Genomic DNA, 26,151 nt, shown 5'->3' on the forward strand with positions numbered 1-26,151 from the left:
ACATCAACAGTGTGGCAGTTAAACACGATAAGCAGCTACTGAAAACTTTGCTTCAGTATGTTTTACAAATACATTCACCAGAAACTCAACAGAATTTAGAGTGAAATGGAACATGGACAGGCTGGTGCCAGAGAGGGAAATAGGTACACAAAAGCAGAAAACCAGGTGTATCCACTCTTTTTTTTTGATTCTCTAGATTTTAAGCCTGTTGCTTGGGTGCAGTATTAGGGATTTTCTTACATTGCTGCCAGTTTTCATTCTCCTTTTGTGAGTTTCCAGAACTAACTACACATGCTAAGGAAGGCTGTTCCCTAGTAGCAATATTTCCTTCAAGCTGATAAAGGTTGTGCTTGCATGTCAAACTTTGAAACATCCAAATATATGTTCTCATTTTCACCTAGTGGCTGATGAAATAAAATCTCAGTGCAGCAGTCCCTCTTTTCATATCCATGATAGAAAAATACACCTCATGATCTCTAATGGCTACAGCACACCCTTCTCCACGGTATGTAACAGACCCACATTTCCTTCAGAAAGGCACTAAACAGACTGTGAATCCACCAAAGTGCAGAAGAGATTTGAAAGCAAACTGAGATAAGCATGTGAGTACAAAACAGAGGAGGAGGAATTTTTTAAGGACAGAAAAATACTGACCTAAACCAGAGCACAGAAACACTAACTAGCATGTGAAGCAATTCTATCCATGCAGCACAAAATATACGTTTTTAGAAAGAAGATTCTTGGAGATTTAAAGCATAAACTATGTACATAGCTCCCTCTGATGACCACTGGACACGATACAATGCAAGTCTCCTTTTACTTTTGTTCGTGCATTCAACTGACAGCTGACTGGTTAAATTCTAATTGCTTCCAAGTGAGGTCAGCAAAGGTATTTATCGAAAAGGACTGAACAACAGGCTCAACACACACATGCACGCGCACGCATAAGCACATACACACCATCTCTTCAGCGGGTTGATTTATGGAAACAATTATAATTCTGGTGGAGTCTTTCTGAGCTGAGAAAGTTTGTAGCTACAGTAGAGTGTCTCATGTTGCAAAAAGGAGACAACAGAAATGGAGTACTTGGATATCCAGCTCTTATCAACAGGAACAAGTAAGTTATCTGTCCTTTACAAGATCATTCCACAGTTTCTAATAGCTAATAACTTATCTTTATCTCTAAATGTTAGATGCTAAAAAAAGAATTTAGAAAACTATTTCTACTAATAATCTGAAAAGGATAGGAATAAAAATCCAGGGCTAAAGCCATGAGGTCTGTTTTGAAACCTGAACGAGAGAAAAGTTGCATGATAGATTATGCTAATAGTAAATATACAGTTATGAAGTAATCAGGAGAATTTTATCATGTGTGAAAATGCAGTTGAAATGAATCAATAGGAGATTTTTGGAAGGACTTAAAACTGAAGACAGAACTGTGTTTACAATCAGTGTAAATGCCTGTTTATGTAAAAGTTTGTATGAGAGATCTATCAATATGCACTAGCATGTTTTAAGAAATGAGCTCAGCATGTCATATATTTACTTGTAGTACTTTTCAGTAGCGCAATGTATCCTTGCACGTTTGTAACAATTGAGCATAACGACTTACACATGCACCTTTTCTCACAGATCTTTTACTTTCAGTGCAAGCAGCAAATTCAAGTAGTAAAGAAGGTCACGACAACAAAGGTTTTTATAACTTGTGTCTTTAAAGGATATTCTGACTGAAGAGATATTTAAGAAGCTCTTCTATTTCGCCATTAACTATTAAGGAATAACGATCAGAATTCTAGAAGAGGGAGCAATCTCATTTAAATGAATCTGTAACTCGTAAAGACAGAAGGCAGGTCGGTGACCTAAGAGCAACAGTCTACTTGAGATTTAATTTTCATTATGTTGTTCATGAACACCCAGAACACTGCACTATAATGCACAAATGGATACTGACATGGATCCTGCCAATTTTGCTCTACAGATCATACTTTTACATTATCTTTCTAATGGGCACTATATCTTTAGCTTGCAATGACATGACTCCAGAGCAAATGGCTACAAATGTGAACTGTTCCAGCCCTGAGCGACATACCAGAAGCTATGATTATATGGAAGGGGGGGATGTAAGAGTGAGAAGACTTTTCTGTCGAACTCAGTGGTATATGAGGATTGATAAGCGAGGCAAAGTGAAAGGGACAAGAGAAGCAAACAACAATTACAGTAAGTAATATTTTTGCTTTTCCTAAGTTTTTAGAAATTTGCACATCATTGTTTCCTATTCATTGATTTACCATAACTTCAAAAGTGTTTTGTATCGTGTACTGGCCATTGTGTAAAACAAGTTTTCCAATTAATTGTATAGCAGGACATTTGCTATTGATTTTGAAATGCGTCATTTTAAATACTACATTGTAGATCTGCTAATGTATTAGTTACAGCTGGGAACTATTAGCAAACAGAGAGCCTATTTTAACAAGTGAACTAAGGTTGTAAGTACGAAAATGTATAACCACCAACTCTGCTCATAAAATACTCCTGAAACATTAAACCACATTTATGTTGTGCACAAACTACCTAAAAGTTTGGTGTGTGTGAGTTAACAATTGAAACACAGCAATACTAGAAAGTTCAATGGAAAGAATTATGTAAACTCTCTTGCAAAATCTTTTAGATAGTTTGCCAAGCCAGGAACAAAATCTATTATAGTTTCTGCAGTTCATTATTACAATGATCATGATGCTGAAAAAATATTCTCCCCCTTTCTTCCACAACCATGACTCATCTAGAGAGAATGGACATACAATATTTTATGAAGCTGTACCAAATACAAATTCTGAACTGGAAAAAGAATTGTTGTACTAATATGTATTTTCCACACCAATACCTATATAATCTTTGATTTATACTTGAAAGGATCAATTTTTACAGTCACTAATTTTTGCCACTTTGTCTTTTGTGTTGTTACAAATGTATTGTTTATTTAGAGAAACATGACATCTGCTTGAAAAGACATTACTAACATGCAACAGGAAAATACATAGGATTATATTGCATATTTCAAAACAAAATTATAAGGAAAAGGGGCCAGAGACATGCTGGTCTAGTATTTAGAGACAAATAAAAGGACAAATATATTTCCAAGAATGCTGTTAAAAATAGTTTTAATTTGTTGTATATAATAGTGTGCTTTTATAACAGCAGCAGCCAAAGAAATCCATAAATCAAACTTCAAGAAGTGTTAGTGTGGTTCAGCCTTCAGCTGAGTGCTTGTTTTCTATCAGAAGTGCACTTTCGCGTGCTACGCGCCGGCCTCGTGGGCTTCATAATTTATTTCTTTACTTCATGACTACATTAAGTGCTTGGCAACTTGTGTGGCTAAATCTGCATTGACTAATGGTACTGTTTCTTTTAAAATTTGTTTCCATATGTCTCCTTTCTCCCTACACTATTACATAGTGAATAACTATATTCCTCTGAAAGACAACACATGGCCAGCAGCCAACTAAATTATTTGGTCCATATTCAAGAAGACTCCCTTTGAGTTTCAGGAGGGCATTGCTACAATAGAGATCCATAGGGCTAGTTTTGAAGTGAAATGTTGTTCCCACAAAAATCACTGGAAAAAATGTTACTGACTGTTGAAACTGATCCTTCTAAATTAATGCAGATAAGTGAATATTCACAGTACCCAATTTTTTTCTGTTATTATTTACAAACACATTATGAAAGCATCTAGAGCTGACTAATTATACACAGCTGCTATTTTAGTTCCATGATGCTCAAGAAAAACGTTGTTAGAAATTTAGCATTATTTCAAATTCAAGCAGAGGTTCTCAGTTCTCTGAAGGATCCCATTCTGCTTAAACACGTTAATGACACCTTTAAAGATGCTGTAGTGAGCCCATTAGAGAACACCAGATCCTCTTGTGCCAGTGATTTTTGTAGTCTCTTGCAGTTTTCTGAACACTTTATGATAATTTAGTGGTAGTAAGTAACTATCACAAATTAAAGATAGGCAAACTTGACCCACTAGACCCTTATGTTTATATTGCAGTGGGAGAAAAAAAAAAAAAACAATCCTTTTTCTAGTAAATGCAATGAATATGAGGAGAAAAACCAAATGAAATTGTAATGGTTATCTGGTAACTGATGCGCACTGTGATGAACTGTCTTGAAATTTGGCTGAGGTATGTAGGAAGTTCCCACCATTTTAAGTCTAATGATCTAATTTATCTACTGTATCTTAGGGAATAACATCCAAATCCTTTTGTTGGACAAGTAGAATAGGCAAATATGGACAAAGAGGATGAGAAAAATGTGAACATTGAAAACCTGGATTTTCTGAGAAACTAAAAAAATTAGTATTATTATAGAAATACTTTTTGTCATAACCTTTGTTCAACAAAAGATGTGAACAGCCTTTCTGAAGATGTGCTTATGGCTCTCTACTAAAATCCATAACTATAAAGAAAATAATATTATATGAGGGGGAAAAAAGCAAACAAACAGGAAAAATAATCCCCACCTGGACTAGTACACTTTCCCTAAGCAAAAATTTTAACAATAGAAGACTAAACAGGCTATTTTTATCCAGGGTCCTTGAAAAGCATAGTTTTAATAACACACCCATGAAAAGGATGTGGTTTTGTCTGTGTTCAAATGTTCTTGTTCCACAATTTCCAGTCCTGAAAGTCAGTAAAAGGTAAATCACACCTGTTTCTTAGGATGGAATGCCAGAACTGCTGCAGTCTAACCAATCAGTGGACATGAAAAGTGTTGCTCCAAGAAGTTTCTTCTCATTTTAACCTAATTTTCCACTTACATAATAAATAAAAGTTCTTTTCCCTTTTGAATGTGCTAACTTGTGCTACTAAAATAAGAAAAAATGTCATATTTTTACTATCATATCTCAGCTTCATAAAGGAAGCTGCCCTGTCAGTTTTGTAGGTCAAATGAACTACTTCTTTTCAGCCCGTGGGGTGTGAAACATGAATATTGTGAAGAACAATCTTCACATTGAGAAATGTCTTTAGAAGGATAACTTCATCACACCTTTGGCAAGTGCCAAAATTCACAGAGGCTCTCCTATCAGTTGGGATTATAAGAATGCCAAGATGATGAGGAATTAGGGTCTTTGTATTTCAGACTTCTCCAACTACAGAATAAAAAAATATATGTACACCCACACACAATGAAAGTAACAGCACAAGTAGTGAAAGTGTTACAATTCCTACGGTTTTAAGTTAACAGCCACTGTACTAAATGTGTGTGGATTCAAATTTCATGACATAACTGAATGCTGAAGCAAATCCTCACTCACCAATTGTAAATAATCTGTATTTATCATTCACTTGCTTCAAAACACATTAGAATTCAACTGCTTAGTTAAAGAAATCCATGTGTGCTGTCTCAGTGCAAGCAAATTGCCAAATCCTGTTTACAACAGTGCTGACCTTGTTAGGTACCCAAAGAATATGGTTCTGTGCACACTTCAGAAAGCAGCAGAGCCTTCTGGTGGACATAAAGGTGATAATTCAAGAGTGAACTAATCAAATCAGAGGACAGTGATCTCCACTAAGCAGGGGAAATCACTTTGCACCTGACAGCTTCGCTTTCAACCTGAAAACTAAATGGCAGAGTGAGAACTGAGAGTCACCCACTGAAAAACTAAAGCTTAGGTCACCCAGAAAAATCTGTCATTATTCATAACAAAATTTCTCTTTGACAGAAACTTACTATAACTTGCTGAAGTCTAACCCTTTTTAACAAAAAATAAATTTTGCATCTTGCTCAAGGAAAAGAATCCAAGTGGGCACACAAAACACACTTTTTGAATTCATGATTGTAAAATGTGAGATTGATGGAACAAATCTTGGAGACAAGGCAATTTGCTAACTCTGTACCTTTGACAGAAAAGTAAAGCTCTCCTTAACAGTGTTCACTCCTTCCTTCATTTCAGTTTGTGTTTCAGATTTTCCTTAATTTTGTTCAGAAAAAAAGGCAGCAAAAACCAGAGTTTGTTTTGACTCTATCCAAGAGGATTTATAACTATGACTGGATGATGCTTTAGGACTTTCCATGCTCTGTTGCCTTTGGAATCTCATTTTAAAGACTTCAAAGGGTCTCTTAGTTACTAGAAAAGCCTTCCCGGAACCTGAATCCTAAGATGTCTGATCCTATCATATTCCATGTGTGCTCTAAACCCAGAAAATGCCTATTTCCTCTTCTTTTCAGTGGATAAAGCCAACCAAAAAAAAAGAGTAGAAAAAGTAGTCTAGTGAGATCTTGACATAAAATGGCTGAAATCTTGATTACAATTTTATCTTGGAAAACTACTTCCATTTTGACCAAAATCCAACAAGTCATAGTTTTCAGCAATATAAAAGAACTCCAACTCAGTTTTGCTCAAATGTAAACCCTAACTGACCATAAAAAAGCACTTTATATGCATCTTAGTGGTTAAATACTCCAACTTGCTTAGAAATCAGACTTCCATTAGCATTTTATATATGCTTCTTAGCATGAAAAAAATGCATGTATGCTGTGTTTCTGTATTAATTTTATTTCTGTTGCTTAAATACATATTACATAGAGAACCAAGAAGATTCAGCTTCTGAAAATCAGGTATTTCAAGGCAGGTATTGATGGACTAGATTCAGTTACGGGTTATGTGCATTCCAAACTAACAGAAAGTCTGTCCCTGCAACTGCATTCATGATTTTTCAAGAGTTGTTGGTTCAACCAACACTTTGGTGTCAAGAGAAGACAAACCTTCACTAACATTAAAGTGCTTTTGTGTCACATTAGTACTCTGCTAGTTTTTTCAATTATAACAGCAAGAGGTTTAATTCAAATGGAAATACATGCATATCCTTCTCAAAACCTAGCCCACAGCACCAAGGATGACTTTCTCTGCCACAGTGATTAATCAGACTTAAATATACCAGACTCCCCTGCTGCCTCTCCAGTTCCCTGTCTGGCACTGGGGGTACATACCAGCCCTCAGGTTTCAACCAGCAGAGAGATCTATGCCTATCCCTCAGCCTGCACCTTATCACAAATCCCAGGTTTTCACCCTCACCTGCTGCTGATGATGGGTTTTAGCAAAGATGCAGATAACAGAAGCAGCTGAGTTGTACCTGTCTTACAGCTTCTATTGATTTTTTTGGTAAGTGTAGCCTTTGGGGAGGTGAGGAGAAGAAAGCAGGGCGCGAAGCCTTGAACTGTTGCAGCAAGATTCTTCAGGTCTCACGTATCAACATCCAGATCAGTGCTCAGCTGACATAGTATGACAGGGGTGCCACAAAACACAGATAAAGCTGTTTACAACTTCTGAATTTACCTCCTGAATCTTCATCACCTTGTCTATTCTTAGGCATTTACCAGCTGAAAAATGTGTAAAGCCAGACGGTAGCAGTTGACACTCACTTTCTTCTCACTCTCATGAACAAAAATGATTGCATAAGCTCTGTGGGGGAAAACTCAAACCCCTGGGCTCAGGCCCAGGCAGCAGCTCCACAAGTTAACATACACCAACAGGGCTATGCCTGCCTGGGGGAGCTTCAAAACCGACCTAACATCAGTCTGAGAAGTGAAAAACATCTGAGTCTGTAGATATTGTCCCCACTGATTCCTTCGACCTTGATACAGCCTCGTAGTTCAGCTGTGACTTGGCAGTTTTTCCTGAATCTCCCAATACTGAGATTTATCAGAAATGAGAAATAGCACATTTTTATGGAACAATCAAACAAATGTAGCAGCCAACTGCAGAAGCAGTTACAGGATACATTTAAAAAGATAAATTGCAGCCCCTTCTCCCCCACAGCTTTCCCCCCCACATTGTTTACAATTTCCGAACCTTCAAAAAATTCAGTATTGTATCATTGAGTATGTTATTGCTCCATCCTGAAGAAAATGTGCTGAAGTGGCCCTGACCTGAGACTCAAGAGACTTGAGGCTAATCCAAACTTCTAAGCAATTTGCTTACAGACTTTGGGAAAATTCTTCAAACTCTCTGTGCCTCTAAGAATTATTCACTTCTCTGTAAAGAGCTTTAAAAAGTATTAGTGAAAAAACTTCCAAACCCCAAAAGAATTGTGTGTTAATATTATAAATATTAAATAATTTTATAATAGAACATTGATTGACTAATAGAAAATTAACTAGAATACCTCAAGTCAGTAGCTAGACAGAAAAATACAGAGCTACGATGACTCTTAAAGAAGAAATTTCCATACAGGCAAATAGAATTTGGTAGAAAATTTGATTCCTTATAATCTTATTTGATTATGTCTTGCAAAACAAAGCCTAAATCCAGATATTGCCCTTCACAGCTTCCAACTTTCTGTATTGTTTGAGTATATGAAAGTGATAGTTTCAGATTTCTAGGATCCTGGAATACAGAACGGAGTTGGCTTTCCTCTCCACCTTCCTTAAAGCTTAGGGCCAAGACATCCTAAACCATATAATTATACTGTTCCACACTACAGGATCCATCAACTAGTAGTATATTTTGGAACACTTTTCTCATCAAAACAGAGTAAGTTTAGGCAAACGTAGGCTGTTACTCTTCATGGGTGGCACACTGCTTTCGTTGCATAATTGACTGTCTGTGACTATATTTGGCAACTGTATTTCAATTGTCTTGTTTGACCTTTGACATTATTTTTAACTCTGGATATGAAAGAAAGATCAAGTCAGCCTTCTGGTGTATGCAATTTAGAAACATTATTAATAAAAAGGTAATAGTGAAAATTTTTACGGCAGTAACATAATAGAGGTTAACAATCATAGCACTGAATTGTCACACTTTAAAACTTTCATAACACATGACATCATTTATACAAATGGAAAAAATTCTTTGTAACAATTGGTGTTGAAAAGTTAGAAGTGAATATTCAAGATGTGGCTCACAACTTCATAAAAACATACCAAAAAAGCAATAAAAATACCAATGCAATCAATAGGCTCTTTTGACTATTATTTAGCTTTTAAAACAAAGTACAGAACCAGGATGAAGTTATTAAAAGGTCTAGATACTCTGTTCAAAACCCTAAAATCCTCCTTCTGCATCCAGTCTTTCAAAATTAAGCCCGGTCAGGATACTGATAGATTAACTCAAATGAAAAGAGCAAACGTGACCGTTCCATGGCATTAATAACAACAGTAACTTCAACAGGGATCAACACACCCCACTCATCTCCATTGCTTCAATAATGACACTTTTTGAATACCCTCATAACCAGAGGGATTTTTTAATGAAAGTGTTTCCTAGCATTAGTACTTCCATTTTTGGTAAACTGGCTTGCTTCCTTTTAAACGTGTCAACAGACACTGGGAGGTGCTATAGACTATAAAAAGAAGGTGATCAGACTTTTCCTTGGCCATTTTGATACCTTGGAATTTCAGTATTTGTCTAACTAGATGGTAATGTATTTCAAAGCAGAAAAAATAGCCTCAACTGTTAAAAAGACACACATTTTCCTTAATAACTTGTGCTAATTTTATATGTTTTATTATGACCTTTAAATGCCACATGGGATTTGGTATTTCAATCAAAAGTAAATGTTTACAGCAAAAAAAAAAAAACAAAAAAGAGAGAACTTTATGATTGTTAAACACAGAAACTCTTTTAGGTGAACATACATATTTACCTAGAGCTGAAAAATATTAGAGGGAAAGAAATAACCACAATCAACATCAAATTTGGAAAAGGTTGTACGTGAATCCATGCTGCAGCCCCTGAGCTGCTCAGGTGAACTGGTGCTGTTGTTCAGGGGCTGTTTGTGTGCACAGCTGCAATGCAGTGGCACATCTGGAGTTTTATGTGCCAGGTGTGTGGAAACACTCTGCAAGAGCTTGGTGGCTTCTCATATAACACATGCACAACATCACATGGTGATGATAGGTTTGCCCTTTGAGTGGTCTACACAAACTCTAAGGGTGGCAATGTTCAGGCTCTCTAGCTAGCCACTAAGCAGAGGGATTTGGGAGAAAATGCCAATCTAGTCAAGGGAAGAAGGCAGCAAACAGTGGAGTGACTCCAGTGTTTGTGAAAACAAGAGTTGTACTCCCTGACAGAAACTCTGAAGTAAACCAGAAAGGATAACTGAATCCTGGAGAGTGCAGTCAGTACTAACACAATGGGAAACTGCAACTTTCACCAGCTTTCAAAAGCAACTTTAACTCCACCATGCTAATTTATTTCCTTTGGAATAGCCCAGGCAGCTTGGGGACTGCACATAATGTGCAAGATGATACACAGAAATCCAAGCAGTTTTGGAGTGCTTATTGGTGAAATTTTACAAGGATTTAGGGAATTAGATATGTAAATCCAGCACATAGTGATTCAAATAATGAGACTTGCTTGATAGAGCTGCCTAACAACAAGAGAGATTTATGCTGTGGGAAAGGCCAGCACAAGATTTCCCTCAGCAGCAGCCCTTTATGTTTGCTTGTGGGAAAACTGCACCTGAGAAGCCCTGAATTCCCACTGAATTCACATCTCAACTGAATTCCACACCCCACACTAGTGCCTGCATTAGTTCAGCACCATCTTAGCAATACCACACTAGAACACAGCACAAAAAGAAATCTCTGCCACGTACTGAGCACGTCTCTGACCACATCTGAACCGCAAGAGTGACAGAACTCACACGGCACTCTGCCTGCAAACACTGCTACTAATTGAAAGGGAAATTGTATACAACTACAAGTATTTTGAAACTGACTGGTGACAAAAAGCCATTCTTCCAATTCAAGTATGCTCTATACTTCTAACCAAACTTTTTACATTTTTTACTCACCATGGAGATTCTGGTCAGTATTTGCAACAAAGTCTGAACACCAAAACCAAATAAAAAGGAACACGATTTCCAGGGCAAGCAAGTTCTTCAGATCACCCTAAAACACTGTGTATCAATCAGAATAAAAAGAAACAAACTTCTTTATGCCCAAATTATGATTCCAAAAAGACAATTCATCCACTAAGGAAAAAAACACTACCTACCACACCAGATAAGGGACCACATAAGAACTGTGGAGAAAGCCCCACCAGGAAATGGATGGAGAGCCTCTTCCCTGTAAGGAATCCTCCTCTCCTAACTGCTGGCCAGCTACAAGAGCCTGGCTCTGCCCTCCTTCCTCTCATCAGTATGTAATCAAGTACACAGGTGTTTTGAGTCTCTTGCTCTGTTTTGCATCCTGCCACTCCATCAGTACCCCACTGTGTTTCATTCCCTCTAAGCATCTGCTTCAGCAGCCAGGAAGGGAGTTTTCTTATCAATGCTGTAAAAGACAGTCTGGCATGTTCTCCTACCTTACTAACAGTGCAACAGCCACATAGTTGGGTGAATTTGTATTGGACTTTGTAGTTGATATTTATTAGTTCAAAGGAAATCAAATGTTACATCAATTTTGAGAGTAGCCTTAAGAGAGTCTGCTCAAATTATAAAGGAAATGGCAAAGAGTCCTAGGCCACTTATACTTGTCCCTTTAAATGTCTTTTAAGTTGAGCAATGAAAATAATACAGCTATTAATAAAACCAATCTTTTAGATTATTATACACCAATTTCAATCAGAATGTTTATATGAGAAAACTGGTGCTCAGCCTCCTTTACCAAAACAAAATTACTTAGCATGCCTTCATTTCTGATTGCACCCTTATGTGGCTTAGGAAATTCTGTCTATATTACTGAAGAGACTGTCACGCAACTAAATTAAAGAAAAAAAAAAATTACCACATCTTTCTAGGAAACTATTACCACATATTTCACAGAAATCATGCTCTGTTGATTTTTTAGCTAAGTAATCCAGTGTTTTGAATTTGAATTCCTCTAATTTAATCATATTCTTCTAGGACACATTCTGATGAAAACTTCTGAAATGGCAGTTTCATCCAGAGGGAACACAGGAAGCAAAACCAGTCTATACCAAAACCATAAAACTATCATTAGACAAAAAGCAGAATTTTCAAGTTATTCGTAACACATAAGGCAAACCCCTCTAATTTTGGTCAATGATGAACAGCCTAACTCTGATCTAGGCAGGTCATTCAAGAGAAACTGATGAGTTACAATGGCTCTAACATTTAAGCAGAAAATGATCTAGTGATAAAAGAGATATTTATCATAACTACCATGAGAAATTATTGGAGAATTATTCAGAACTGTTCAATATTTGAAATGGAATACACTATGTTTGTCAAAACAAGACTTTTTCTCTTAGATAACAAAATATTCCATAAACACAAGTAGGTATCTGTACACTGTCCTTTTCACATAGGAACCCAGAGCCAGTTCTCTGAAAGAGCTGACAAGCACTCAAGGGACACTTCAAGCTACCTTAAAAAAGGGCAATACTTAGGCCTAACCCCACAGGACATATACGGTGCTTAAATTTCTACATCACTTCAGGTGGTATCTACAAAAATGTGCAAGTAGCCACTGCTATGCAACTGTGTGAGACAAAAATAACAGAACCCACGTTTCCTTACTTAGTCCTAATCACTTGTAAGTGATAATCTTGTATACATAAGACATTTTTCTCCTGCTAGAGCTCCATTAAAATTATGAGTGCCCTTACGAAAATCTTTTTGCCTTTCCTGCTCTTCACATTGCTGTTCACTTTTTTCTGTCTGTGCTATAACTTTGTTTAGGGTATCCTTATTCATATATGATAAAATTGAATAAATATGAGTTTTGTGCAAATTATTTCCCCAACAGACTACCCAGATTCAAAAATCAGAACGTAGGTGATCAGCCCTTTTCAGGTGATGTAGGAAAATGAAGAGTATTTCTGTCTGTATACAGCACTGTAAATATTGAAGATTTTGGATCACAATTTATTGCCTTCTTGTTCACACTTCAACAATTCAGTTACGGGTGTTTTCAGCTGAATTGAGCTTAGCAAGGAGAATTTTTTGTTACAGAGCTCGTTTCCCGAGTCTACTTTCCAACACCAGACCCGTCACAGTGGGATGGTTCCTTCCTTTGTTTTCCTCTTAAGAGCTATCTGGCAGCTGCACCCCAAACTAGCCTCTGTTAGTGGGTTCCTAAAAAATTATATAGACACCATCTCTTGTAATCACACGTGCTGCAATCTACATCACAGGTGGTATTGTACAAAAAAGTCTGATTTGAGCCCTGTCAGACCGTGCCATATTTGTTCCGTTAACATAGATTTCTACATGAAAAAAACAATTCCCTCTCAGTGCGAATGGTATTTGATTGAAATACATTCTCAACAAAAGAGAGATGTAATTAACATGAGAAAGTTATTGTCAAGAAGTACAGCATTGGCTCTTTCCAACAAAAAGTCAAAATATGGCTCTTCTATTCATACTGACTTAGGGATGAACTATGGACAACTATCACTGATAGTCTACATAGTGGCTGTTGAAAGTAAAAAATATTGCACAGCTGTGGAGGAGTTAAGTTACTGACTCGTGGAAAAGCTATCTAACCCTGTGATTCATTAGGAAAAGTTTGCTCAAGAGTTGAAAGACCCATATTAGGAAAGAGACAAATACATGCCATTTGTAAAAGTCTGGCTCTACTGAAATCAGTAAAAGTTTTGTTACTGATGCCTATCCATGGCTCAGGAGTTATTTAAAAATATGGCAAATAATAACTATTGCTTCTGCAAATCCATGTGCTTTTACTTTAAGATACCATTTCATAACATTGGTAATAAATACTAGGCATAAAGAAAAAATGAAATTCCTGCTCCACTATTAATCTCTTCCTGACTTTCAAGTCAGAATGACTTATCTATTTTACCAATATCTATGTAGGAGTAATGCTGCTATCTCTATTTATTCTACTCAAGATATGGTCTGAAAAGCGCAATACATCAGAATATACCCAATTTAGGATATTCAGCTTGAAAAATAGTTAGCTATCACTTTTCAAATATATGTGCAAATTTATATTTTTATATGAAAGATATAACTGGAAGTTTATTCCAGGTTTTTCTGACCTTTATTAAAACCACAGATTCACATTTCTATACTGGCTTAAAACTGATAGCATTATTTATAGTTCATATGTATTCAATAGTAGAAGTATAATCTCGTTTTGTAAGATTTTTTCCTACCATAGAACATTTGTATTTACATATGAATCAAGAATACATTGATAGTCATGGCGGAATTAAGGTGACACAAAGAGAGCAAGTTAAGAACAGCAGAATTACTTTGTTTCATTTTCTGTGGTAAAAAACAACCATCATCTCCGTAAACTTTGATAATGTTTCCCCAGCTCTTTCCTGCAATACAGCTGAAGTCACAGATATTTTATGCAAAGAAATAAAAGGTTTCTTCACCACTTTAAGTGCTTGGAATAGCCATAATTGTTTCAGTCAGCGCAAAAAGCATAGCAAATCCTTTACTAAGAACAGGTTTTCTTTATACATTTGAGAATATACCACTACAAGCACAGCCAAGCCCTGTGCTCTTTTAACTGTACACTCTTCAAGGCAGTTCAAAAATTTCCTGCTAAGTTTAATGTTATGCAGTCACTATTCTTTTATGTTACAAACACTGGGAGATAATAATACCATAAGGAGTAGAAATGATCATAAATACAAGGCAGACTCAAAAAAGGCTGTCGAACTGAGTCTGCCAATCACAGAATTATGCAAGCTTAATGCAAATCCTCCACAAAATAAAAATGTAAGAGCTGCAAACCCTTTATTTGCACATGCAGCTTCTGCTACCCAGTCCAGAGTCTTATATTAAAACCCCACTAGCCATTACCTGAGTCATCTAACTTTATAAACCTATGGATGAAATCTCTACCATTTTATTCCACTTCCTTAGAATGAACATTTTATTCTTCCCTGCTTGAACAAAGCCCTTGTTTAAGCCCATTAGCTGAAATGCATGTTTCCAAATATCTACAACTTATAGAGCAGCTGTTTTCCAGATTTTAAGGGGTCCATATATTCTGCTACAGGTTGCTTATGTACTACTTCTATGGAGCTCATCAAAATTTCATGACACCAACACATATAAAAGCAAACTGTAGCAGAAAAAATGGAAAAGTGGAACATTCTCAAAGGCCCTGACTGAAGCTGTTCTCTAAGGCTTGAGTGGTATGAAACCTGCCATTTGTTTCAAGATCAAGAGAAAAGTATGTCTTTACACTTATGCCAATGCACTGCGCTGTCATCTATCAAGCAGGTTGTTTGATTATTGTCAGAGATGGAAATTTGGAATTCTACCAATATAACAATATGGATGCCAGAATGGATCTGAATTTAAGTTATGAAATCCTTTAACAGACTGGTCACAGACACCTTTATTACAAACAGTCACCATATAGTGATAGAGCAGTACCCGTGTGCTTTGAGAGCTGAGAAAATGAAGCACTGCAGTTTACAGGCACAGGAGAGCTCACATCCTTCCTTAGGCAGTTCAGGGCCACAAGAAACTTTCCTTAGTTAAAAGGAAAGGTAAAGGTAAGGCAAAAGTAAAGTGAAAGGTGAAGATAAAGAAAGTGAAGTGGTTTCTATCATATTTTACATTCTTTCCTATGGTTAATTGAGAAAATACTTTATGTGGGGTTCTTGGTGATAATGCAAAAGAACAGTGGGTAAGAACGCTAAGCAACTAACTTCATAGCTGCCCTTTCTTATGCTTCCTCTATATATCTTTAGCTGATATAAACTGATAATTTAATTGAAATAAATATAAAGGCACTGATTCATACTTGGGGATATAAAAAATAGAACAAAAGCAATGGGAAGCTAGATCATGTGCAACCAATAATATCATAAAATGTGTTAAAGTTAATTAAAACATTTAAAGAAATGTCATATAATTTGGATAATCCTATGCTCTATTAACTGTTTAGTACTGATTACTTATTCCATTGCCTTTTATACATTAGCTGTGACTGATAACTTCTGTTCATAATATAACATCAAACTATTCTGTCACAACACACTGGAACATGAGTTCTAGAGCTCTGATTTCTACTTTTAGGGTACAAGTAACTGTCACTGAAAAGCAAGGCCCCCTACTCTTATGTAATCCAGAAAAAGCAAAGCATAGAAAGGCTGTGGACTCTAGAGAATATTTACCTTACTCTAGTTGAAACAGTTTTCTCACTGACTTCCTGATATTATGCACATGGAGAAAAATAAGAGTGTGCACAGATACTTTTATCACCAGACTTAAGATGGTTAACACCTGATTTCCTCTACATCCTGGCACTCAAAACTGAAAAGAAGTCCCAGTTTTCCAACTGGTCTATTCAGCTGAATTTTAAAAGGCAGATTAAAAATCACACAAATGAATACAGAATAAAAGAGAAATGTGGCTGCAGCTCCTACAGTCTATTTGCTCTGGTAATAGCAACTGGTCCTGTAGCAGAGCAACAATTTTCTGCACTGGTGCTGATGCTGCTGTTTTTCTCAGTTTTGATACGGAACTGTAAAGTGAGATAACAGCTAAAGATAACTGGATGACAGTGACACATTTATAAATACCTGGTCACATAAACAAAGAGAGAGGTTTCAAAGTGCTGCCTGTGTGTAATGGCAAGTATTCTACTGATTTCCCTAAAGTCAGGCTTCCAGTCAGGCTTAAATTTTAGACTGATAACAACAGTGTGTAATTAGAAGGAAATTAATTACTTTAGGAAAATTATGACAAGGAATTACTTAAGCTATTCGAAAAAACAACAGTGGTAGGATAATTGACACACATTTTGATCCACATACTGAGCAAGACAGGAGAAACATCTGCTACAAAAATTCTAATTTATTTATCAGAATTGAATTAGATTATTAGATTGGTTTTGATTTTGAGGGGGTTTTAATTTTCTCCTATTAGTTTTTAACTTAGTCTTTAGTCTTATACAGATTTTGAAAGTTCAACTAAATCTAAATTATTTGCCAGCAGCAAACCAGAACAATTTGAGAGACCATACATATAAATATATGTCCAGCAGTGTTTTGAAGGCAGGAGTGAGCCAGCTGGTTTCTATCAATTCCCACTCTGCGATGCAGCGAGGGGTTAGTAAGATTTTCTCAGCAGCTTCTTGCATTTTGTACCTTGGAAGGAATTACGTAGTGCCTGCTTGTGTTCTTCTAGACACATAATTGATATATTTAGATGTCCGAGTTCAACACAAAATAGCAGATCTGATCTGGAAATGGAACTAAAATCTACTCAGTTGGGTAGTGCTTGCCCTACATTTTACATAACTACTGAGAGTGGGAAAAGACGTCTCTCTTCAACAGGGATTGCAGTGTTTATGGCTGAGATGATCTCTTAACTATGTGAAACAAAATTTCAAACCATTTAAAATTATTTGCTTCTTTGCCATAGGCCCCATAGGATACTGTCAAGCTCTGGAATACTGCAGCCACCTTCTTTCTTATGCAACCACTTTCTGAATTTTACTTCTTTTAAATAAATTTGGTTATTAGCTACTTCTGAGACCATTTTCACTGTTAAAAATGTGTTGCACTATATATTTAAACTGGTAACACATTGCAGAATGTCATTATGATCAATCTACAGGCATTTAATATTTGCTTTTAGTAATTTGTCCCAAAAAATGTATAATTTTAAGTTATCCTGAAAGAACGCAGGAAGACTCAGTTTGTCCCCAGAATATGGCTCTACTCTTTCTCCTGTCAAACCTGTTTCAGGAACCAGAAAACCTGCCACAGAAACAGCTGGAGACAGTACAATACACAGAACAAACCAGCAATGCCTTGAGCTCAGGGAATATTTCACAGAAAAAAAGAGCAGATTCTATGCTGGATTTATTTTTGCCCCCTTTAGGTGAATTAGTCCAGCACCCATTGCCACGTTACATTTAGGCTGATGTTGTGACCACCTGCAGCCAATTCACACAGGTGATATACAGGAAATGCACCTGGAATTAGTGTTCCTCAGAACACAGTTCAGAGAATGAATCCCTTGTACATGGAAAAGGCATGTGAACATGGACTCCTTTTTTTCTCAGAAGAAAAAGTTTTCCGTAGAAATGATATGACTAATTTTATGTCAACTGTGATCACAAACTCAGGAAAGGGGGAAGGAAAACACCAGCTCTTTACTAGATGAAAACACAAAATAGCAGAGTAACAAAAATTTAAAAAAAGACAAAGTAATCTATTTAAAGACTTTTGCATTACGGAAGAATTTGAAAAACAGGAGGCTGTGGTCTTATGTGGAATTTTCCAAGTTCAGATAATCAAAATAGCTGCAAACACTGAAACTGAATTTGGGAAGTTTTGCACCTCTAGTTGGATAGATTTTATTTTGCTGTGAAAAGGTTAATAAGCAACATTTTACATTTACTTTGGTATTTTGAGGCTACATTCTTAAAGTCTGAGAAGCTTGAAAAGATCATTTATTCTAGTAAAATTGGCCAAAATATTTAAATACTAGAAACATCCTTCGTCTGAGCTGTGGGGAAAGCACTTGTACAAGTTCAGCTCTAAACTATTAAATCATTAATTTTATTACTGCTTGGAAACAATTACATTTTGTAAACAGTCATTCCACTCTTTTTTTCCATTTTTCATATCAGTAAATTATTAATGCTGTAATAAGAGAGCATTTCTTCAGACTGAGGATTAAGACTTGGATTTTACATGACAGTATTAATTCTAAAAAATAATATTATTCTTCATTATAACCATATGTTTAGCTTCAAGGCAATTTTTATTGGAGGGAAATGTAGTTTCCTGCAAAAATGAGAAATGACTACATGCTGTCTCAGAGGCTGATCAAGAAAATATTTATATAAAGCACAGTGGAGATCAGTGAAGTAAAGGCTTCTAATAAGTTTAATGAGACATTCCCAAGAGAATGACTGCCTGGGGCAGCATGTTATTCAGTTGTTACTACACACTGCTATTCACCAGTCACACCTCTAAATACAAAAGCTCCATAATTTTGCAATCTACTTTAGTGAAAAATGTCACACCCTTTGATTCTGAAGATCAAATCAAGAGAAATACTGGAAATACAGTGGTCTGAATTACTAGTGTTCAGAAGAGACATGCACAGAAGGTGCCAATTGAGAGTCAGATCATTCTAGACCAATTCTTACTACGCCACCATTTTCAATGAAGAATGAAGCATTTGATTTATAAAACTATCTCCTAACTCACCAAAATTAACAGATAGTTAATACAAAGCTGAGGCCAAACAGGTTGTAAAATAAGGAAAAATAGTTGAAAATTTTAAGGTACTTCTCTTTAGCAATTATTAATTGCAATACGGTCATAGCAATTCTCACTACAGTAATTAGGGAGGTAAATACTGAGTGTTGTAAACTGATGAGCACTGCATTACATTTATTCACTTTGAAAAATAACTAAAGAAAAGGTATTATGGCTTTTAATATTTCCCACTGCAGAGCAAATGTGTTAAGTTCAAAGTAAAAAGGAACGTGTATTTCCAAACATCAGTCTGGAAGTTCAAACCAGACTCTTCACACTATAGTATCAGCCATACAGGGTTGGAAGGGCAGATTATACATTTGATGATGCATGAGAAACTGTATAAATACTTTGAACAATGCAGACTTAAGAGTGGAACTTGGCTTACCCCTTCCTTTTCTGTCATAAAGGTAAACATCCACAAGTCCAAGTACACATTCAAAGGGCAGATCTTGTAAGTAAAATAACAGCATTTCTAAACAATCATTTTAGTTTCCTGTCATATCTTCCCTCTTATGTTTGGTTCTCATCTTGCCTTTTTTTATACTTTTTTCATAGAGTTTTCAAGTTAGCAGTTTCTTTTATAAACCTTGACATGGCTCAGATCCCATAACTAATTTATCTGTCAGCTGTTATCACCAGGACAATGGTTTATCATAAAGTTGTTCCATCTAGCAGTGCATGTATCAATCAGTTTGTATGACTGGAAAACTGGAGAAATTTATGGATAAGGTAATGCCAAATAAAGAAAATTTAAAATGAACAATAAATGAAAATCCAATGGAATACAAAAAATACTTTAATGGATTTCTGTTTAGCACTTAGTTGATTTTCTTTTTAATACAGTATGCCTACTGGTTTTGTGCTCAATGAATTGCAAAAGGGTAATTAGACATCAGCTACTTACGCTTAATCAAACATTCTGTACATGGACTAAATCTTACAAGCAAATTCTGCTGCTTGAGGATGTTGAACAATGTGCTGCATCAAGTCCTCAAGGAATACCTCTCTATCGTTAATCACGTTTCTTCAGACACCTACAATTTTTCCTGCTTGGAAATTACACACGGGACAAACCCACGAGTTCTGAGTGCTTTGAATATTTCTCCACGATATCCAGATGTCTGGCACCTCACTGAAGCAGTAGCTTCAACTGTTCTCCTGAAAATCCTTGACAGATCCATTATTTCTGTGCAGATCATTTTTACAGCCATATTAATATTTAAAGTGCTTCAGAGAGTCTACACATGCACAGCAAATGCACAAAGCCCCTAATTAAGAACTTTTTTAGCCTTCTATGCTGTAAATAACAACATATATGTGTTTATGCCATAAGAGTATCACAAGGAGATGATAAAAGAAGAAAGTGGTAGTGAATGTAGGTACCAACTTGTTTTTTGTTAACTTAATTAATTGTTCATTAAAATCATATCCACAGACAGAAAATTCCTGGGGTGGGGAAATTTCATCTCTGCTTTGAAAGCCACCATAACATATACTTGTACATTTATTTCTACTTACAAAGATTCTGAACAGGAGTTCTATGAGGTACCATCTAGGAAACTCCTTCATTCTCTTGCTAAGGAAAGTACTTAATACAAATGCAAAGTTTACTTTCTATCAGTTTTAATTTAATAATAGGGAAAGATAAAAATTAAGTCATATTACAAAATATCTTAAAATCAGTACCTTTATGTGCAGTAATTTTTTTTACCATTAGTTTTCACATTTGAGAAAGAATGAGAACACAAATTTTTTTACCTACAAATGAACTTCAAGATGCATCCGTTTAAAAATACTAAGACTCAAAATAACTTAAACCAAACTAATACTTTAAAATATAGACACTATATTTAAAAAAAGAGATAGAAAAATATTTCCTGAAACCTATTATTTTCAAAACTATCCAATAAAAGTATTCATTTCACTGATAAGACTCTTCTGGATAAACATGAGAGAGTAATACACCAGCTAATGAACGTATTTACTGTGCTGGCTCACCAAATGCACACATGTACCAATAACACCATTAAAGTTTTCGAACACTGACCATTGTGATTTGTATTTTCTTGCTTTAAGAGGCACAAACATTAACTTATTAAGTCCCAGAACAAAAGAACAAATTACATTACATATCATTAAACAGTGTCTTGTAAACAAAGACAAGATCATTTTTCTTGGCCTTGAATCATTTGCAAAGGTCATTTGAATTCATAAATATGTGCTCCAAACTCAATCAATGAGAAACACAAGTTAGTGAAATTAGAAGTTACATTTTTTTTAACTTATTTTCCATCCAAGTCTTTTCTGCCCCCTCTGTCCCTATTTAAGGTTTCACATACTTTATCTTAAGACAATTCTGCCTAGGAAAGGGTGTTTCACACATTCCCTACAAGTGCTTAACTGTCAGTGCCAGCCTCCCTACCCTAAAAATCAGCAGCAGACTGTTTTTCAACTACACTGCACAGAGAGTCACAAGAAATAAAGTGCTGTACATATGTGCTCTCCCAACATATGTACCTGGCAGAACAGAAAAGTACTGGGATGAAATTGCTGTCACCTTTCTGAAAAATGTAATGGATGTCAAAACATCTCTTTGAATGGATGTCTACAGAAACTGTGACTAACAAAGTGAGGAGCAGTGACCAGAAACTTTATATGATAGACATTGAGGGGATACCTGCAACATATGAAATGTTTGGAAGCAGAGCCAGCTGATGAGGGACTGAACACAATGTGTACTTCACAGAATCTTCCTGAACAATCCTGGCACACTGGGGCAGTTCCCTAGCATGTGATAAGAGATCTCTCTCTGTGGTTGTGCTGCCCCTCCTCTTCCAGAAGCCCCTTGACAGGTTCTATCTGCCTGCAGGATCTGCAGGCATGAGCAGCACTTACTGGTTTCCTTACAGCTCTCAGCAGCAAGAGCTGCAATTGCTCTTTCAGCCTCTTAGCTGACAAATGATTAAAGAGAAATGCCCTGATTTTGCTAAATCACAAGGCTCTTGCTACTTTGTTATAGACAAGATACTGTTATCAAAAAGAAACTGCCTATTGAGCTATGCCTGCACAGTGATGGAAATTAATACAGTCTGGAAATGGATTGTGCAGCAATAAAAGCAAAGATTTGTTTTAACAAATACAACATCAGTGTGCTGTAAAAGCAAAAAGAAGTCTAACAAATAAAAGGAAGATGAAAATGTTGATTTGAAAATACTAATCAAATCAGAAAAAACACTTAATATCAGGTGATCAAAATCATCAAATACCACTTGTCAGGAGACAATGGTACATGACATCTCACATGACAATGCTCAATTTTATAACAATGATATAACTAAATGCCCGCTTTTCTACATTAATTTCCAGCCTGAAGTACTGTCCTGTTGTTCAGGCTACGGTTACGGAATAAGTCTAGACATAAAAGTGTCTGCTTGTAAAGTACTGAGCAACTGTCATTATAGACCAGAATGCCAGGAAACTCACCTCATTTATGACATTAATTTTCTCCAAAACCTGACACATATTTCACCCACTAAAACTGTTGTGTCAGCCTAAGGGCTTGGTTTGTTTCTTTTCTACTTACTTTCTTTTTTTTTTCCTGCTGGTATCAACTATATCTGTTATTTAATTTGCACCAAGTGGTTACAAAGACTGCTGCCACCATCCATGGGCAGCCTCTCTGAAGACAAACTATAGCCCATCTCTGCTGAGTGTCTTTTACTTACACCAGACGGAATTTCAGCTCTGTAGGAAACTTCTTTCACTACAGGAATTTCAAGCTACATTTGATACACTGACCATAGAGCCATATAAAATTGTTTGGAATTTCATGCTGATTTTATAGAAAGTACAGTTGTTTTCAATTTTGGATGCCCATCTCTAGGTTGTTTTTTTTTTCTTTTCCTGGCTTTAATCTGATTTCTTTCCCAGTTACTTTGTGGTATATCTTAGTCTTCTCTTAAACCTCTTCTGAACTTTTCTGGGGATGCTTTAGATAAAGCAACTGAAGAACATGGTTTACAATTTAATTTTTAAATCAGGGATATTTAAGACCTTGTTGAGGCTTGGCCTTCTGAATTTCTCCTTATCAACATCTTATTAATTTATGCACGTATTTAAAGTAATTTTGGTTATTGGAGTATGAAAAGAGTATTTCAGTGAAACAGTCAATGTATAAGTATTTTCTCTTTCCCATCCTAGCCTGCTGATTATTTTTCTTTTCACGAATAGATATTGAAAGGATTAAACCCCTTACTTCAAATGGAAGCACATAAGAACAGACCTGCTCATTTAAGACAAGGAAAGACATTGATGTCTCAACTGTGAATAAAGTAGAAAAACAAGTACCCCAAACCAAAATAAAGTAACTCCAACAAGTTAGTATGAACGTCAAATCTACTTCAGGAAAAAAGAAAAAACTAAACTAAACTAATTTATTTTAGTAAATAAATTTTTTATTTACTAAAAAATAATGTAAAAATTGTAACAATAATAATATTGCTTTGGACAAAACCTTTTGGCATTTCCTTTTTTAAAGTAGTAGGATTTCTTACTACTGTAACTTCATCCAACATCAGCTTGCTCAAGGAACTCTCAATTTCTATTAGCATGACTTGTTTAAAAAAATAATTTTGAATCTTTCATTTTTTTAAATTCTGTATAAATAGAAAACTCAAACATATTTTTTTAAAAAAAAAACCCTCTCCTTAAGTTAATGGCCAGCACAGGCAAAAGAACAAATGGATATAAGCTGTCACTGAAGAAATGCAGATTGCAAAGTACTACAAAGTCTCTAGCCATTAAAATAAATCAAACTCTGGAACAGCCTTCGGCAGAAACACTGGGGGCAAAGAAATAACAACTCCAATTTAGTATTGGCAAAGTTTATGAAAAGAGAATTATCTGATGCAATTCCCAGGCTAGCAGAGCACTGGACTTGATGACCCAGAGATCCCTTCCACTGTTGTGTTCTTTGTTTGGCTAAATGCAGATGTTCATCTGGTTTTTAGCCTCACTGTGGTTTTTCTAAAGTGAAATTTAAATGAAAGTTAATATAATTTTTGCAAGTTTCGGTTACAAATTGCCCTTTGTAAGAACTATTTCTAGGCCTGCAGCAGAGTGGAACTTGTCAAAGAATTCTAACAGCTTTACTGAAAAGCTGGCTTAGCATTATAGGGGAGCACAGAAGTACAAATGCTCCGAGATGAATGCCCAGCAGTGCACATATCATGAGAAGAGGTAACTGATCTGCTAAAGAAAATAGGAAGAAAACAATATCCATGTATGCTAGAACTGATATATCAGTAATATCAAGGAGAGAAGCAAAACAGAACATGAAAGAAAGCAAGGGACAAGAGGATATAAAAAAGTATAGGGAAGGAGAAATACAGGTATTTAATGTCTTTCTTAAAAAAACTAACTAATGAAAAACTATTACCATGCAGCTGTGAAAAGTCAATGTCAGCTTGAAAGGGAAAAAAATGAAATGTTTTGTTAGAGAGGAAATTCAGGTGACAATCTAACACATGCCTCTCTCCCACCTCCCTCACTTGTCTCCCCCGTGCTCAGCTCTTGCAATTTGCCTCGAGTAGGCTGCCTCTGAAAGACCCCATTTTGGAGAAGGAGTCACAGTGCAGTTGCTGTGGCATAGAGTTCTATCAATGACTCAATATGGAAAGAAACAGCTCAAACTCAGATGTATAACTCTAAACTATTGCTTAAGACAACATTAATAATATTTAAGCTTGAAAACAACCCGGTGCTCCTTAATAAATTGCATAATCTCCCTGCCTTCACTTTTTTTTTAATATTAGCAAAAGAATATTTTTTATGTTGCAGGTAACTTAAATTTATCACAGAAAGTATTGCTGATATGTACCAGTGAGATGAAAATAAAGCAGTTTATAGAAAACAATGCTAAATGTTTTCTGGTTTTGAATAAATAAGTTCTCAGGACAGCCTTTAATGATTTTCAAGTACACGTATCTTTACAGCTCTGATCAGTCATAAAAGCACACAAAGGTCAAGCAAATACTTTATCTTATTTAAGTCACTGTCATCTGTTTTCTATCACTTGCAAGTTCTAAGGTTTACACTCTTTCAAGGAGATGATACGGCTACACAAGACTTCAAAATAAAGGCTTTACACAGTTTCTGTGAACCTTGATGGCTAACTACATATTCCAAATGAAACCCTGATCCTGATAAATTCTAAGCTACATTGATTCTCTGAAAATAGAGAAATTACTTATACTGACATCACAACTTCAGTATATACTTAAAAATGACCACCAGACACTTTTAAAGTGGCTGTATGCAGACACAATCACACAGGGGTTTTTTAAAGTCTAGCCCTTTCTTCACAGGAATACACACAATTTTTCTGTTTTCCAAGAATGATCGCTGCAGGTTTTCAATAAACATGGAAAGATTACAGAATATTAGTTCAGCTAAACCTTCTAGGTTGACTGGAGAACAACCAACCATTTTACAGCCCTTACTGTGTACCTTTGCAGGTATTCTAGAAATCCGAACGGTGGCAGTTGGAATAGTGGCAATCAAAGGAGTGGAAAGTGAATACTTTCTGGCAATGAACAAGTCAGGACGACTCTATGGAAAGGTATGGATGCAAACTTCTCTCATGGGTACATCCCTACAATCTTAAAGATACGTATTTTGAGATGTAGCATCTGTACGGTTTTTTTATAAAACACATTCCTAACTAAGTAAAATGTATTCTGCACTTACCCCATGCATCCCATATCAGACTTTTATGTCCATTTAATAAATGTAATGATTAGGTCTTATATATATCTTCAAAATGTGGAATACTAAGGGGGAATAGACAAAGCTAAAATACTCAATACTCAGATTTCAGAAGTCAAATTTATTTATTAAAATATTCATAATATGCAGGGTCTGTAATGCATATTCTTCTCCCATCCTTCCTAATCCAAGTATTT

The 26,151-nt window shown here is 35.9% G+C and overlaps 1 protein-coding gene across 3 annotated transcripts in view; it reads left to right on the forward strand.

The window, feature by feature from the left end:
* The first annotated feature begins 889 nt into the window (after positions 1 to 889).
* FGF7 (fibroblast growth factor 7) overlaps positions 890 to 26,151 on the forward strand; it is a 29,122-nt gene continuing 3,860 nt past the window's right edge. The window contains exons 1-3 of one of the 3 annotated variants that reach the window (XM_032123191.1): positions 890 to 1,117; positions 2,023 to 2,217; positions 25,705 to 25,808. In XM_032123191.1, the coding sequence (XP_031979082.1) occupies positions 1,078 to 1,117; positions 2,023 to 2,217; positions 25,705 to 25,808 (339 nt within the window). In that variant the 5' untranslated portion in view covers positions 890 to 1,077. Of the gene's footprint in view, positions 1,118 to 1,632; positions 2,218 to 25,704; positions 25,809 to 26,151 lie in introns of all 3 variants that reach the window. The other 2 variants (XM_032123189.1, XM_032123190.1) reach the window with 2 other exon arrangements.

This window comes from Corvus moneduloides, chromosome 13, assembly GCF_009650955.1.
Source record: "Corvus moneduloides isolate bCorMon1 chromosome 13, bCorMon1.pri, whole genome shotgun sequence".
NCBI lineage: Eukaryota > Metazoa > Chordata > Aves > Passeriformes > Corvidae > Corvus > Corvus moneduloides.